At 45.6% G+C, this 16,863-nt stretch overlaps 1 protein-coding gene and 1 pseudogene across 8 annotated transcripts; one reads left to right on the forward strand and one right to left on the reverse strand.

The window, feature by feature from the left end:
• Window positions 1-2,141: 2,141 nt before the first annotated feature.
• Window positions 2,142-15,230, reverse strand: Zbtb5 (zinc finger and BTB domain containing 5). Of its 8 annotated transcripts, none has more exons than XM_048335208.1 (5): window positions 14,790-15,230; window positions 13,819-14,754; window positions 12,477-12,526; window positions 9,201-9,317; window positions 2,142-4,876 (listed from the first exon to the last, which is right to left on the reverse strand). In XM_048335208.1, coding segments are annotated over exons 4-5 (2,049 nt in total). In that variant the 5' UTR covers window positions 9,203-9,317; window positions 12,477-12,526; window positions 13,819-14,754; window positions 14,790-15,230; the 3' UTR covers window positions 2,142-2,829. The 8 variants fall into 8 exon arrangements, with proteins under 8 accessions (XP_048191165.1, XP_048191092.1, XP_048191292.1 ...); XM_048335135.1 differs by having other exon boundaries at window positions 12,477-12,833; XM_048335335.1 differs by lacking the exon at window positions 9,201-9,317.
• Window positions 8,524-9,190, forward strand: LOC125356621 (annotated as a pseudogene).
• Window positions 15,231-16,863: the final 1,633 nt, after the last annotated feature.

Genomic DNA, 16,863 nt, shown 5'->3' on the forward strand with positions numbered 1-16,863 from the left:
TCAATGCTTCGTCTAGCCAACCTAGGGTAAAGGAGCTTTCTACTCAGGAGGCGGCACAGGGCGCAGCGCCAGGTTGAGTTCCATGTGTGTACCGATGAAACCTCATGCACGTCCACAGCTCAGAACGAGTATGAGGAAACCAGAATAGTTGAGGGGAACCATCTGTCACTGTTATTGATAGCACTCTCATGGAGGCTTTGTTTTTAAAAAGTACCAGAAAAGACCCAAAATAAAAATACTAATGGGGTTGGAGGCGTGGATCAGTTGGTAGAGTGTCAGCCAATGAGCAAATGTGTCAAGTGAGTTTGAGTTGCTGTCTCAGACTACCCCTCCCAAAGGCAAGTGAGTGTTCCCCCCCCCCCCAAAAGAAGGTGAGGTTAGCAGAGAAAGAACCTTAACCTAAGCAAATGGGGGAAAACATTTAGAGGCATGAATATGACAAATTTTTTATTTCAAAATGTCAACTCTGACCAGTATAGCACCACTGACATAGGTGCCCTGATAGAACTTGATGTGATCACCAGAATACATTGTACAAGATTATGCCAGGCTATAATTAAGGCTAATCAATCAAAATTCAGGTCCCCAATATCAGTTAGAATCCAGGCCGGATCTCTGGGAGATGGTTCTCCAGAGAACCTTTGAATTCTTTAAGTGCTACAGCATGTCTGAGGACGCTGGCCCGCCAAGCTTGCTTCTCGCACGTAGAAACTGATTGACCAAGAGGTAGATGAGAGATTCCAGGTTCCATTCAGCAGTGGAGAGAGGGCTCCAACATGTGTTGCATGGGCCCCAAAGCCAAGTCCACTTGCGCCAAGCAGGTAGAGGGGGCAGGCTCCTTGCCCCAGGCCCAGGCAGGACCTCTCTTGTTCTCCATGCTGACCTACCTGACTCCAGAGATTAATCTCACAGGACACTGGTCCCTACATCGTGAGGGTAGAATTAGAGCCCCTCACGTCACTTGACAATGAACCACACACAACTGAATTTCACAGATCATCCTACATCCTCCACACTGCTCAAGAGGAATCATGGGTTTCCACTCAGGGGGGTTCCTCCTAGGGAATCAGTTCACAGGAGATGCCAAGCCCTCTGGGAACACTGCGGTTTATCCACAGAGGTATAACTGAACATACTAGACTGAGAAGATACACACTTGTTTGTTTTAGGGTACACATAAATACTTGGCTTTCCAAACTTAAGAACTGAATTCATTTACTGAATTATGCACAGTGGTTTGATATTTGAGAGCTATGAAAAAAACAAACTCCTGTTCATGCAAGAACTAACCTGACAGCTAGAGATGCATGAACCTGTGCCGTTCCCATGGCTGCACAGGTGACAGCCTCATGTCGGAGGACAGCAAGGCAAGACTGGGGAGGTCGGCCTGGAGGGCCTAGAGGAGCCCTGGCTACTGTCCAGAATACCTCTCAGGCTTGAAAGCTAATGAGTGACTTCTATGCTATGGGCTGCCTAACATCTTAAGCCTGGAAGATATCCGTCTATGAATACTGCTACCTATGGACTTCACATAATTTTGCAGCACTCAGTATTGGGTTGGAAGGACAACGACAATACAAATTTAGTGTGTATGCTTTTAAAATGTAGTATATAATAAAACCGTGGAGGGTGGCATTCTTTTTGGCTAGTTTGTAACTGTTAACAGTAATCTAGGAGTGGGAGAGATGCCACATGGGGCGTAGGAGTGTGAAGAAACAAAACAAGGCAGATGACTTGTCCTCAGGAGAGATGTGTCTGACAGCTGGTTGGAGCAGAGGAAAAATGTGCCAGGAAAACCCCCACAAGACATGACTTCACACCATCAGAACAAAGACAAACACTAGCTCTTTGCTGACATTCAAACAGGAACTGTAACATTGGTAATACAAGTTAAAATACTGCTAAAATAGCACATACAGAAATAAAACCCTACTTGTCACTCCCTACAAGTATATACTCCATTTACTTATTTATTTTATTTTATTTTTTTGCTCAAGGCTAGCACTCTACCCCTTGAGCCACAGAGCCACTTCTGGCCGTTTTCTGTATATGTGGTGCTGGGGAATTGAACCCAGGGCTTCATGTGTGTGAGACAAGCACTCTTGCCACTAGGCCATATCCCCAGCCCCTATATACTCCATTTACAACTTTGTTTTTAAGCCAGAAAAAAAAGTTAAAATATCTAATCAACAGAGATATTTTCAAAAGTATATACAGCTGTTAATCCAAGAGAACGCTCGCCTGGACTCAATGTCAGCACCATCAAAGGGCAGTGTCTGTGACTGCAACTCAGACAAACACATTTTTTAAAAAAATACAGTACGCTAAGACCTAGGACTGGCTCAGGATACACTTTAAAGCATCTGTGGCAGACAGGTGTGTCCTCAAGGGCTTTCCTTTTAAGACTGGCACCCAAGTTGCCACTGGTTACACATAAGTGCATTTTGCATCATGGAACAGGGATGAACTGTTCTCACCAGAGGGCATACATAGGAAATTTAAATGCTTCACAGAGCATTACAAAAAATTGCTTTAAAATTTATTTTTTCACTTTCATTTTTAATTTGTAAATATGCCTCTTTTAACAATATCAGTTGCAAACTACTATAGGACTGCATTACTCAACCTTAAGGAAGGAGCCCATTCCGGATATCGCATCCCTCTCGCAAGGTACACACTTCGCCCAGAGAGGCTGCAGCCCAAATGTGACATGGAACCGCTCTTCGCTTGCGCGTCATCAAAACTGGCAGCCGAAGCCTTCAACCCATGGCACTTCCTGCCCACAGAGTCCCAGAACTGGCCTAGACATGGTCTCAAGAGGACGGAGAGTTAGAGCAAAGTGCTGGGCAGGTTGCTGCTCTGCCAGCGCAGGCAGGTCGTTTTGGAATGTTTATACAGGTGGCTGGACTGACTGAACCTCTTGCCACACTTGAGGCAGGCGTACGGCTTTTCACCTGTGTGAACACGGATGTGCTTCTTGCAATCTGTCAGAGTCAGGAAGGTTTTGCAGCAGATCTTGCAGGCATACTTGCGAGCTCCTTCTACCACCAAGACATTGTGCTCCGATAAGGCCTTTTTGCACTTTGACAGGACATCGGCAGATGCCCTGGTCAGCTGTGGAGGGCCAGGCTGGGAAGGATGGCCATTTTCAAATGAGGATGTGGCCCCGTTCATCATCAGCTGGGAACTGGCAGAATTTTCAGGGATCTGTGAGCTCCTGACAGAAGTTACCACGGGCATTTTGGGGGCTATGCGTCGGTAGTAAGGAAAGTTACTTGCTCCTCCTCTTGGGGACCCCATCATTACCCTGGAAAAGGAGGAGTGGAGGCCCAAGCCAGACCTGGAAAAATCCATCCCAAACTGTTCTCCTTGGTAACCTGAGGTCGGCACACAGGGAAGGCCCATCACCTCCTGCATAGGTCTGACGAAGTGGGAGTCTGCAGGCTCGCTGAATGGATTCTCCACGTGGGAGCCGGGGGCAGAGGAAGGCCCGCTTGCAGGCCCGGCCTCGGGACTCAACAAGTAAGGGGCCTCCCCCTCCAGCCTGCAGTCACTAGTGGTGTTCGGGATGTTGTCGTCATTGTTCTGACTTGTACTGAAGTTACTTCCTCTGCTCTTGTTGAGAAAGTTGGAGATACTAAAAGTGGACTTATGTTCAAGGTTGTTGGTGACTTCCAAAATGTGGATGTCGCCCACCCTGTCGGTGCTGGACTGCGGATCGGAAAAGCTGCGGTCGCTGCTTTCGGGGCTGAGGTCGATCTTCTCGGCACTGACGGCGACTCCTTCCACCTCCACGGACTCGCTGCCTTCCGCCTGCGAGGTGACATCGCTCACCTCGTCCTGCGGCTCGGGGGAGCTCAGCGGCTCGGATTTCACCACCACCCGCATGTGGTCCTTCTCACCAAGGCCCACCTCGGGGTTTTCGCACGGGAAACCGCTTTTCTCAGCGGCGGCGGCGGCAACGGTCTCCGGCTCAAAACTCGTCTCCACCTGAGTGGCGCGAGAGGCCATGGACAACTGGGCCATGTTGCCGGCGCTGTTGTCCGATTGGCTGGGCACCTGCGCATCTTCTTGGGCGCCGAAAGACTGGTCAAACAGGATAGCGCCGTCCTCCTGGTTGTCGGTCATGCCATCGGGCTTAGGGTTGTCCACCATTTTCAGGGAGTCTGGAGAAAAGAACTCCTCCCGAGGATGGACGCCCGAAGGCCCGCTCTCCGGGGTGACGTCCGAGACGGCAGACTCGTCCATGGCCGGGCGGAGCCGCTGCCGGGCCCGCTCTTCGGCCGACTGCTTGCGCTTATGAAGGCGCCTCATGGGGAAGGGCGTGCGCTGGTCCAGGTTAGCGCGCAGGGAGGAGCTCAGCGGGGCCGGGGGCTCCTCCACCCCCTGGCTGGAGTTGAGGGCCGAGCTCACGATGCTCAGCCCCAGCTGCTGCAGCATGAAGGAGCGCTGCATGCGGGCGCTCTGCTCCTGCGCGCGCTCGCTGGGGGGGGACATGGGCAGCGTCCTTGTCGTCAGGTAGTGTTTACATGCCTTAACGACAGAGTTCAAGTGCAGGTGAGAGGCTGCCAGTAAGACATCCATGACATTGCTCTCCCCCAGCATGAGCGTGGAGGTGTACATCATGTCAATCAGTGCGGCGAAGGCCTCGGCCGTCACCACCTCGCTATCCAGCTGGATCATGTTCATGGTCTGGTCCCCTTCTGCCACGGAGAACAAGGCTCGGAAATGCGTGCTGCATGCTGCCAGCACGGAGCGGTGGGCTTTGAAGTGTCTGTTCCCCACCACAATGACGCAGTCACAGAGCTGGCTGTGGAGTCTCTGGTAGTTGAGTTGCTGGAAGATCTGTTCAAAGTGACCTGGAAAATCCATTATCCTATAGGAAAAAATGAAGAAAAGGGGCGAGATTTAGAAAAGCTTAAGTTAAAGCCAGAACGCCAAGATTGTGATGAAAATAGAGGTATGGGTGTGGCCAAGCTGAGAGCTTCTTTTTGTCAGTTGGGGGACTTGAACTCACAGCCCGAAGGCTGTCCCTGAGGTCTTTTTGCTCAAGACTGTTGCTCCACCACTTTGCACCACAGTGTCACTTCCCATTTTCTAGTAGTTATAGTCATGAGCCACCAGTGGCTGGCAAACAGAACTTTTAAGAGAGACAGTGCTGGACCTGGGCTTGAACTCAAGGCCTCCAAGATATCCCTAAACTTTCTTGCCCAAGGCTAGTTCTACCACTTGAACCACAGCTCCACTCCTGGCTTTTTGCTTGTTAATTAGAGATAAGAATCTCATGGACTTTCCTGAATGGACTGGCTTTGAACTGTGATCCTCAGATCTCAGCTTCCTGAGTAGCTAGAATTATAGGCATGAGCCACTAGCACCTGGCAGAACTTTAAAAGCTTCTTTTGCTTCTGATCATGAGCACACATATAAGAACTTGTCAAGAAGCAGACACCAATTCAGCCCTTGGCACTGCTAGAACTCATACATGTCAGCTCCTTTACAGGCATCCATTCAGCCTTTATGTAGCCCGCTTGGAACAGAGGATCTGTATTAGGAAAGATCCAGTGGGAGTGAAGGCATATCTACCCAGAAGTTTGTTGGTGCTTTGTAATCCTTGAGCTCAGTGAATAAATACCAAGAAATTCTAACAGTCCTAGCAATCTTAAGTGAAGGGTACATCAGTAGTGGCCTGAAGAGTTCCAGTTATATAGATGGTGCTAGATCACACATTTGTTCCCTCTCATTTCTGAAGAACAACCAACACACACACACCTTTAAAAAGATACACAATAATTTTTTAAGGCATAAATCCTCAAAAAACCTTGTAAGTATAAGCTGGGGGCGGGGAGGGGGAGAGTTTGCAAGCTGGGATCAGGTAATGAGTGAAGCATAGCTAAAATGCTAACTTCCAAATTGGCAGTGGGTAACACAACCTGAACTGACATGGACCTCTTCTTCAGGCTCATGAACAGGCAGGTTGTTCAGGTGTCAGGAAAAGTGGAGTGCAGGTGAGATAAAGATAAAGCTTGGCTGAAAGTTTGCAATTGAAAACACACACACACACAAAAAAAAAAAAACCCAAGGCTGGAGTGGCCCAAGTAGTAGAACGGTGCCTACCCAGCAAGCACAAGGACCTGAGTTCAAACTCCAGTACCACTAATAAACAGATCATGGGCACAGCGAAGGAAATCCCACAGAGACAGGAGGTTAATGCTTATTTGGGGCAAGAAATGAATGCAAATGGACAGAGAGGTTTTGGGGGAGTAGGGGAGAGTAACAAACACTCTAATCATAATTATAGTTTATTAGAAATGAAATAAGATGGAGAAAGAGAGACAGAGAAAGAACATCTGGCATAGGACTCTCACAGAAAGACAGCACTTCAGTCCTTCATTATATTCACATCTCGCTAAATTCTTCTCTTGCCAAATGCAAGAACCCACAGTTAACTTAATTTCTGGTAAAACATATATTATACTTCAAGTAAATTAGGGTTTCTACACAAACTGACTACTTACATATGAATAGGTATCAGCCATGAGCACTGGAGAAAAGCAAATGCAACCTGTAATGTACCTGAACTTCTCAACTCCTGGGTACTGCAACCCTGAAGACTGGATCTAGAGACGAATTCCCTATGGGCAATCTCAATATATCCTCAAAATCCAAAGGCTAATGCTGTGGTTCTCACTAGAGAACCCCTTTTAGTCTATTGAAAGTGTGCTTGTAACAGGAAATGTGTTCTCCCAGCTAAGAAAGGATACATTTAAGAGTCAACTTAAAAAACACTTTTGCTGAACCCTGTGAATTAACTAAAAGTCCCCAATTTTGTATCCGTGCTCTTTGATCTGAGCTATTTTTTGCTGCTGCTATTTTGCAATCACCTTGGGCTCCAAGAAAGAGAAAACTCACTGATAAGCATCTTATGTGGAGGCAAACTGCCCTTCAACCAGGCAGTGCCTTCTATCATCCTAAAGAAAGCAGCCAAAAATTCACACCACCTGCCAGCCATTCCAATGATAAAATAACTCTCCTAGAGACGACGACTGAGCTAATGGTCAACCAGGCCACACCTGAGACTTGGGATGTTTTAAACTATGCATATCCTTTTCATCCGCTGCCTCCATTCTCCTCACTTAACTTGAAGTCATATTCTGTACCCCTGAAGATAGATAAAGATGCACTGAAGTGCTGTCTTCTCATGGTTGCCAAATAATAAATCTCCTTTCTCCAGCCATCACAATGTCTCTTTATTTGGCATAAGAGGGCCTATAGCTGGACCTATTTGGTTCTCCTGGACTTTGGGCTTGGAATCCAAAAACTCAGTATAACAAAGACAGCAGATAACAGATGCCTATTTGTTGTCTTTAACTCCCATGTCCTTCCAGGGAAGCAGGAAAGTTTTCTTTATCCCCTATCTCCCTATTTTAACTTTTTATACTAAAATAAATCCTTGCTAAAACTTTCACATTGTGAGACTCTACTTTTTGTGAGACACCCTGAAATGCTTTTCATGATTGGATTTCAAGGACCTGTGATTTTTTTGTGTGGAAACTGAAAGCAGAGGAAAGCTCTCACCCATTCTCCAGTGACACAACCACTTGCTCTGATGCCCTGCTCTGATGGAATAAGCCATCGCTGTTCAGGATCTTGGAAATAACTGAAATGATAAACTCTAGATTCAAATAAAAAAATACATAACTGTAGCAACTGAGAGTACTGTGCTATTTAGCTATGCCAGGAGAGTAACTACTGGGATGGAATCAAATGTAAATGGTAGTTTCCCTCCTGTCCTTCCATTCCCCACACCTCAGCACCACTTGATACTCTTCTAGAGATGACAAGAATAGAGTATCTGCATGACTGTTCTTCCTGTAATGACTATCTACCACAGGGGTAACGCATCCTGATTTCTCTATTGTAATGATAAAGAAACTGCAGTTATCCTTGAACATGCCCTATATATCTGTAGCAAAATTCTACAAGTCAAAATATGTAAATGTTTTATATTTTGACCATGTTACAAAATTGTTTTCAGCAGAGAGCACACCAGTTCTACTAAATGTTTGTGTCTGCATGCTTGCTCCATTTCAGCCTCCTAAGTAGCTAGGATTACTGGGTCTGAGTCACCAATCACACAGCTATTTTAAGCTTTTTGGTATTTGCAAATAAAATAAAATTTCTTACCCTTTGTTTTGGAGGAGGGGGCAGTCCTAGGGCTTGAACTCAGGGCTTGGGCACTGTCCCTGAACTTTTGTACTCAAGGCTAGCGCCCTACCCCTAGAGCCACCGCCTTACTTCCAGCTTTTTGGTAGTTTATTAGAGATATGAGTCTCCTGGACTTTCCTGGCTGGCTTCAAACCATAATCCTCAGACCTCCAGGCAGCTAGACGCATGAGCCATCAGTACCTGGCTCTTACCCTTTCTTAAGCCATGCAGTAAAGATCAGACTGCCAGGCTCTATTAGGCCTGGGTAGATTGTCCAGGGAAGTCTGACCACCTTAGCACCCACTGCCATTCATCACCATGACCACTTCAGAAATGAGTTCTATGACACCAGCCAGTCCAACCAAAGTTTGCCCCGGGGATTTAGCTAGTACCATCAAGAAAGAGGTACTGTTTTCATTCAAAGTCAAAACTTACTGAAACAATGTCTATTTTAATATTTAATTTCTATTTAATAGTTAAGAAGTCTAAGCAGCCTCTTTTGCCATGAACATGGCCTTACTACTGAACTCCTTTTCACATATAGCCATCCAGACTAAGGAAGACTCAGGCATTTCAGGGCTACCTGAGCCATGGCTACCAAGGCCACATTGGCAAACACAGGAAGCAGTAATGCTGGTGGTATGGATTAACTATGACAAATCATCACCTAGGTTACTTTGGGAAAGTTGGTATGAGGCATTACCTCTTAAGAGGAACAAGAGCTTTTGCCCAACTGTCCACCTTGATGAACTGTAGACATTGGTCAGTAAGCAGACACAAACAAGGAAATGCTGTGAAAAAACTGGAGTTGTTCCCATGGTTGATGTGTTTTGATCAGGCTACTACAGAGTTCTGGGGAAGGGAAAGCTCCCTAAGCAGCCTGTCATCATGAAGTCCAAATTCTTCGGTAGAAAAGCTAAAGAGATTATGGGTGTTGGAAGGGCCTGTATCCTGGTGGCTTGAAGCAGTACAAAACAAGGTTCATTAAATGCTACATTCTTTCATTTGTGGTCTGAGGGTAGGTTCTAAAGTAACATCTTCACAACCCTGTTTGTGTATTGGGATCCTGCCCAATGGATCCAAGAAATGAGGGGTATGGCCTCTGCTGATACCTGCTAACAAAATACATTTTAAAAACCCTAAAAACAAAAGAAGAAGTCTAAATATACTTTTCCTCTATTTAGTAGATGCTACCTGCTACCCATCACAATTGCCTCTCCTAAAACCTTTTCATCAATTAAGAAAATAATTTTCATGGTTTTTATCATAGACTAAGAACTTTATTTCGTGTGTGTGCATGCACGTGTGTGCTGGTCCTGAGGGCTCAGCGCCTGGGCTCTATCCCTGAACTTTTGTACTCAAGGCTAGCTATCACTCTACCACTAGAGCTACAGCTCAACTTCCAGCTTTTTAGTGGTTAATTGGAGGTAAGAGTCTAATGGATTTTCTTGCCTAGGCTGCTTTGAACTGTGAGCCTCAGATCTCAGCCTCCTGAGTAGCTAAGATTACATGCATGAGCCACTGGCACCAAGCAAAAAACTTTCTTTTTTTGGGGGGGGGGGGCATTCCTGGGGCTTGGACTCAGTGTCTGAGCACTGTCCCTGGCTTCTTTTTGCTCAAGGCTAGCACTCTGCCACTTGAGCCACAGCGCCATTTTTGGCCATTTTCTACATATGTGGTGCTGGGGAATTGAACCCAGGGCTTCATGTATACGAGGCAAGCACTCTTGCCACTAGGCCATATTCCCAGCCCAAAAACTTTTATTTCTTAATGAAAAAAAATTATAATTCATGCCAAAGCACTGGAAGTATTGATAGTGCCAAAGGCCCAGTCACTGGTCTGGCCTCACTCTCTGGCTTTACTTTGCCTCTTTACGTTTTCTTTCTTTTTTTCTTTTTTTTTTTTTTTAGACCTTTCCTGAGTCATTCTCTTATATGCTTATCCTGGATTCCACAAACAGGACTGATTAGTACACATCTTTGTGACCAGGAACTAAAATTAACTGAGTAATGGCAACCCTAGCAGAATACATTATCCAAAATGTAACTGCCCTAGGATGGGAAGGAAATGAAGCTGCACTCATGACCGGCAGATCATCTCAAGTGATGACAAGGATAACAGCTTTTCAGAGCCAGAATTGAAACAAAGATCCACCAGATCACTGGTGTGACAAGGTTACCTGCTGTCACCATGCAAACCCCAACCTCTACCTTTGTTTCCCTTTCTAAATCTCAAAGATCCCATCAACTTCTTGACAGGCCTGGGATTCCTGAATCTCTCTGTCTGATCTTTCCCATGTGATTGTACTAATGAAGCTCCATTCTCTGCCCTTCCTCAGTGCTCATTTATTTGATTAGTGTATTGCAGTAGTTTAGTGGGACCCTTGGAGCCAGGACTTTATCTCTAAACTCTGGTAACAGGGCCTTGCCAGTAAAGATTTAAAAGAAAAAAAAAAAGGATTGTTTCAACTCTAGGCTTCCATTCATATAGTGCATTATTACTAGATATGTTTAGATTTGTGTAGCATTTCTGGATTCCCGTTACAACGGAACCCTCAAGCAGTAGGCTTTCCTTCCCAGTCCTCCTTCCTCAATTCTCTTTGTAGTAGAGATTAAAAGAGAAAGATTACAAAGGTGAAAGGCTTGCAATTTTAGAGGAAAATGGTTGAATGGAATTTAAATTATAGCTAAGATGTACTAGAAAATAAATTATACCATGTTAACAATATCTTGTACAGGAAGAAGAAGGCAACAATTCACTCTAATCACTTTAAAATAAAACAAAGCATCTATAAACCTTTGTTATCAAGTATGTAAGGTAACAGATTATGCAAGTACAGTTTCCAAAAAGCTTATTTACTACCATACATTTAAGTTTATAAAATAAACATTTGGAATGTCCACTTATATAGAAAATACTTTCTAGGAACTCACAAACTTTCTCAAGAGCACAAAGGCAAATTTGGAAAATACACTGATATATTAAATTTACTGAGTGCAAATATCTCTTAATTAGATTACTTTCAAATGTCAGTGATTTTAAACTTCATTACTAGAAGAACCATTTTTTAAAAACTTTTTTGGTTTGAGATAGGGTTGGATTTGTAGCCCAGGCTGGCCTCAAATCCTCCCATCTCAGACTACCTACTGTTGGGATTTCAGGTGTGGACCACCAAGCCCAGCTAAACTGTCAGGTAAGACACATAATGCTTACTTATACCATTCTGTCTTCAAGAAAAGGAAAATATGAACAAAATATGGTTTAGAATTTAGAAAATACATGAGTCAACAATTTATCAATTTTGTTAGAAGATGAAAGGGAAAATTACAGATAATACTAAGAATCTATTCCTACTTACTACAATAAAATCAATACTCCAACACATATTTTAGTGAATACACAAAGAAGTGATCAAATGAGAGGCACTCTGAAAATGATCTTGAGATTAAAAGCCACTGTTCAGTGATGAAAATGATTAAAATAACTGTAAAGAGCAAGAGGTCACTCAAACAGCTGGTCACTTAGCATGTGAGAAGTTCACTTCCTACTTAGACAAAAGGTATAGTGTACTGTTACAATCCTTCCCACCTGCTACTGCAGGGAAAATAGCTACTATAAGGAAAATAGCTTCATATACTCAAAACAAAGGGGAAAATTTACAATTTGCATTTTTTTTAAGTTGAAAGCTAACATGGAATCAATACCTTGGGCATTTTTTCTCCTTTCCCAGTAAGAATGTGAGGTAGACTCAAGATTCTGTGTCAGGACTACAGCCAGTTTTATCACTCTCAGTAAAAACAAATTATTTTTTAGTCTCTAACAGAATAAAACATGTACATACATTTTGCTGCAAGTCATTTTTTAAAACCTTTCCACATGGAAAGTCTAAATTTAGGAAAACATCCCCACCCTAAAATGCTTTCATCTTAATTTCATCTCATGTGTAGAATTTTTCTGGAAACATATCAATTAATCAAGTCCAGTCTGCTAACATCCTAGCTAGCTAAAAGTTACACTGTGGGTTGTTGTTGTTGTTGTTTAGAGGTACAGGGGTTTAAATTCTAGGCCTTGATCTTACTCAGCTAGTAAGCTACCACTTGAGCCAAACCTCCAGCTGGAAAAGTTGTATTTGCAACAATTTTAGAGAAAAAAAGAGCAAATCTCAAAAACAACAAAGAAAATTGTCTTCAGAACTCTTCAAAAAGTCCTGGTCTCTTTATTTAATGTGAAACTTACAGGGCCATAGTAAGTCCTTAACTAGTTAAGCTTACCTGGCAGGGTCACTAATGGTGCCAGTGACCAAGTCAGTCTTCCCAAGTTGCTGAAATGTCCAGAAGAGTTAAAGCAAATAGTGGAAGGCCTTCCTTTGGCTTAAGGGCTTTTCTCTGAAATTCTTTCTCCTCTGTCCATCTGGTCTCTTCCCTCCCCACTCTTTTGGCTACTGCCAAACAGCTTCATCAAGAATCACAAGACTTTAGCAAAGGAAAAGCAAATTCTCCAGAAAAAGTGAAAACACCCCGCTCATCTTTTCAAATGACCTAAGACAAGTCATCAATCATGACTACAGCACAGTATTTTCTCCAATCTCCAAAAAATTCAAATAAATATGACATCTTCTACTTATCCACCTTAAAAAAACACACAAACAAACATGGATGTGGTTTGAAAAATTTTTTTTGTTTCAGTTGAAGTGTTTTCTTCTATTAGCCAGATCTGGAGCACAATAAGTAATCAAGATTTTACCGTTTTTTCCCAAAAATGTTTTGCTCCAAGTTAAATATTTTGCTTTTTTGTCTTCTATTTAGGAATTTGCTTCTACAGTATTCTTCACTATGCCGAAACACAGACTGGCATTTTAGGAGGAAAAACAAACAAAAAGAAAAACCTAATCTTCAGTCCCCTTTCATTCACTGCCTTTACACTGGTGGTTCGATACAAACCTGTCCACCAAACAGAAGGAGATGAACAAAATGACCGGCTCGGACCACCGCACCACCTACAGCTTCCTAACACGAAGCCCAAGGTGATTGCAAAGTAGTAGGCATCCAATAAACGCCTATTAAACACTTTAGTCTCTCCTAACAAGTTGAGACATTCCGAAACTGACTCCACCCCTCCGGAGCCCCGGCCCGCTCCCGCATCCAGACAGTCTGTGGCCTTGATCGGATGAAATGAGATCCTGTCGCTCCAGAAGACCCAGGATGGGGGCAAGACGGCCACCCGCCAACGTCCCGCAGGGCAACAGACCTTCTATTCATCCCGCAAGGCTGTAGGGTCCGGAGGCCTTTCCTACCCCATCGCGGAAGAAGCTCCGTCCCCAGCTGCAGATCCGCGGGGACACGAGCCCCCGCCCCACCCCGCAGACAGACAGCCTGGCGTCGGGACACGGGGGACGCCTGCGCAGAAGAGCCCGTCTCCCATCCGCCTGGCCCTCCGATCAGAAAGGTAACAATACCCTCTCAGAAAGACAGGAAGGGTAGACGAGGGACATCAGTACGTGCCTGCGCGCTCTCGGACGCCTGGGCGCGCCCCCGGGACTCAACCGATTCCACGTGAGCGCGCCGCGCGCAACCGCGCGCACTTCCAGGGCTGGAGCTGACAGGGTCGCCTCACCTGGGTCGGGCTCCGCCCCCTTTCTCCTCACTGGAGGAGGCGGTGACCCTTCTCGGAGCCGACCTGACACTGTCGGAGGAGGCGGGAACGTCCAGACTGGCGTTTCGGTGAATGGGACGTCCTCTGCCTTCCGCCCGCCTTCCTCCCGCCCACCCCTCCCCGAGTCACTCGGCTCCTACAGCCGGTTCGTCGAGGCTCTCTGTGAACAAGGCTACGGCAACCCTCAGTAAGCGGAAGTGACGCAATACGAGATCACCTAAACCCGCTTCATTCCTCCGCCCCTCTAGCCGGATTTTCACCAATCATCAAAGGGGAGGGCGGGGCCTGAGCTGAATTGTAGCCAGCCGCTCACGGAACCGGAGGAATTTACTCGGCCCCCTAAAAAACTGACCAATCTACGGCCTCAGGAGCCTGGTTGTGTTTACTACCGACCCAATCCGTGAGCGCTCTGGCCAATCAGCGTTTGCCTTGCCAAACGTAACCCTGTTATCAAATGCCTTTGAAGGCGGAGTTTATCACCAACTCTGAAAAGTAATTGCGAGCCACAGCCAATTAAAGCCTAATGGGCTTGAAGCCAGCGGGCTTTCCGCCTAGTTGGGTCAATCACAATCTGTACTGACCCGGTAGTCTGGTCCGGCCATTGGCTGTTAGAGAAGGATTTCCCTACCCGCCCGGCGGCGTGGGCCCGGTGGTGAGCTGAGCTCCCTCTTGGAACTGAATGACCATCACGGAGCCCTTGCCTTCTCCGTGTCGGAAGTTGCATTCAACTTCTAAACGGTGGAAGAGATAGAAATGAAATTCCAAGACACTGCTCATGTCGAAGTCAAAATCCAGGCTTAAAATTAGGAATCAAAACGACACGATGAGGTGGGACCCCTCCCACGTCCAGTCGGAGTGGCATGTAGCTATAATAGAAACGTCGACACCCTCTCCCCCCTCCTGCCCCCCCCCAGCTCCCTCGCCACCCAGACCCCCCTGGTATCCTGGCCGGACAGGTCTCGAACCCAAAGTAGAACTAGGCCCTGTAGTCCGTGCCGCAGGTCCTGGAAGCTTGTAGTCTTCAGAACCCCAAGTTTATGATCACTGGCCATCCAAGGAAAAGCAAAGCATCGCAGCAAGCACACAGGCTTACTGGGGTCTTACTTCTGTGGGCCCAGGACGGACAGGAGAAGCTCCAGAGCTGCGATGAAGAGCCTCCTCTTTGATGGAGGACCGCTGATACTGGTTGGGAAGAATCTCAACTTCCTCAGTGAAGGACTGACCTCCACCCTGTTGCCTCAGGCCCATAAGGACACCAGGCAAAACCCCAGTAAGGGAACCGGCTTCGATATGCAGGCAGGGCATTTCACCTAGGCCCAGCTGTAAACAATCCTTTGTGGGCCAGACAGAAAAGCCCAACTTCCTAGACCTAGTGGCTCCTTCATTAACTTCTACCTCCTTGCTCAGACCCCATATAAGCCTGGTCCCAAATTCACCCCGTGACACAACCTCCAATGGGGGGTCGGGGGGCGGGGAAGGTCTGTTCCCCTCGCTGTTCCCCAATAAACAGTCCTTGCCTGTTGTGGTTCGAGTCAGACCTACTTTTCCGTTCCTCTCCAGTTTCCTAACACTCGGAAGAGGAGGCAGGAAAGCACATAGAGGCCCCTAATGCGGGAGCGGTCCCGGAGCTAGGCTGGAAGACAGTCTGGGTGGAACGGGGAGTCGATCAGGGGAACAGAGTCTTTAAAAATGGAACTCCCCATGTCTTCAGAACTTAACATGCAATGTTATTTTATAACCCTTGTGCATGGAGTTTACACAAGAGATTGAGCAGTGAAATAAACATTATAGAATGCTGATCATTAACCAGGCACTATGAGATAATTCTGTCGCACATGTGATCCTTATAATAATTCTGTAATATAAATATCTCAATTACAAAGTGGAAAAAGTTAAAATAATTTGTAAATGGGCATCAGGACAAGTCATATTAGAAGTGGGAAAGAAGAATGAGTAGGGGCTTGGTTCAAGTGGGAGATTGCTGACATAGCAAAAGCAAACCCTTGAGTTGAAACCTCAATACTGAAGAAACAAAAAAGTAAAGGCAGACATTTATAATGCTCAAAAGGTTAATTCATCAAGAAGAAATAATGTGCCTAAATGAGAGCATACCTGTTAAGGAAAATGGAGGAGACCAGCTGGACTCGGATAATCAACAGGCGAGAACTGTTGAGGAACAGAAAAGGGAACAGACCTTCCCATGGGATTGGAGGTTGTGCCAGGGGGTGAATTTGGGACCAGGCTTATAAGGGGTCTGAGTCTGAACAAGGAAGCAGAGGTTATTGAAAGTGCTACTAGGTCTAGGAAGTTGGTGGCTTTTCCTTTTGGTCCACAAAGGGTAGTTTACACTGGGCCTAGGTGCATATCAAAGCAAGTTCACATATTGAGGTTCTGCCAGGTGTCTGAGGTAATAGGATGTGTGTTAGTCCTTCAATACCCCTAGTAATAAAGATTCAAAACACAGAAAGCCACTAAAACAGACTGAAGTGATGAAGATAATCTGTTGTTATGATAGCTTTCAACAACAAAGTATTGCTAATACTGTTCTGTAGTGTTCAATATAAAACTTTTCTTTTTTTGGGGGGCAGTCCTGGGGCTTGGAAAATATATAAAACTTTTCTTTTACTGTTCTGTAGTGTTCAATGTAAAACTTTCCTGAAGCTGGGCCTTGCTGTAAAGTTATATAGTTGTATTTACCCAACTTGCTTTGAACTTGTTTTGCTCTGTATTTATCACACCTGTACAGTTGCACCCCCCCCCCCCCCAGTTGCATGCTGTTTTGCCACCTGGTTGTTAGGTGGTCTCCAGTGAAGATCAAGATGCCCTGACCTGTTGTGACTGACACCTCTTGGAAGTAACAAGCCGCTATGGTTAAGCTAAAGGGAAAATTCCTGCAGTTTTGTGTTTATTAGCAGCCTTCTGCGATGGCCTGGCCCAGGGACTGCATCTTTTTTTTTTTTTTTTGCCAGTCTTGGGGCTTGGACTCAGGGCCTGAGCACTGTCCCT

Source organism: Perognathus longimembris, chromosome 1 (genome assembly GCF_023159225.1).
Source record: "Perognathus longimembris pacificus isolate PPM17 chromosome 1, ASM2315922v1, whole genome shotgun sequence".
In the NCBI taxonomy this organism is placed as follows: Eukaryota; Metazoa; Chordata; class Mammalia; order Rodentia; family Heteromyidae; genus Perognathus; species Perognathus longimembris.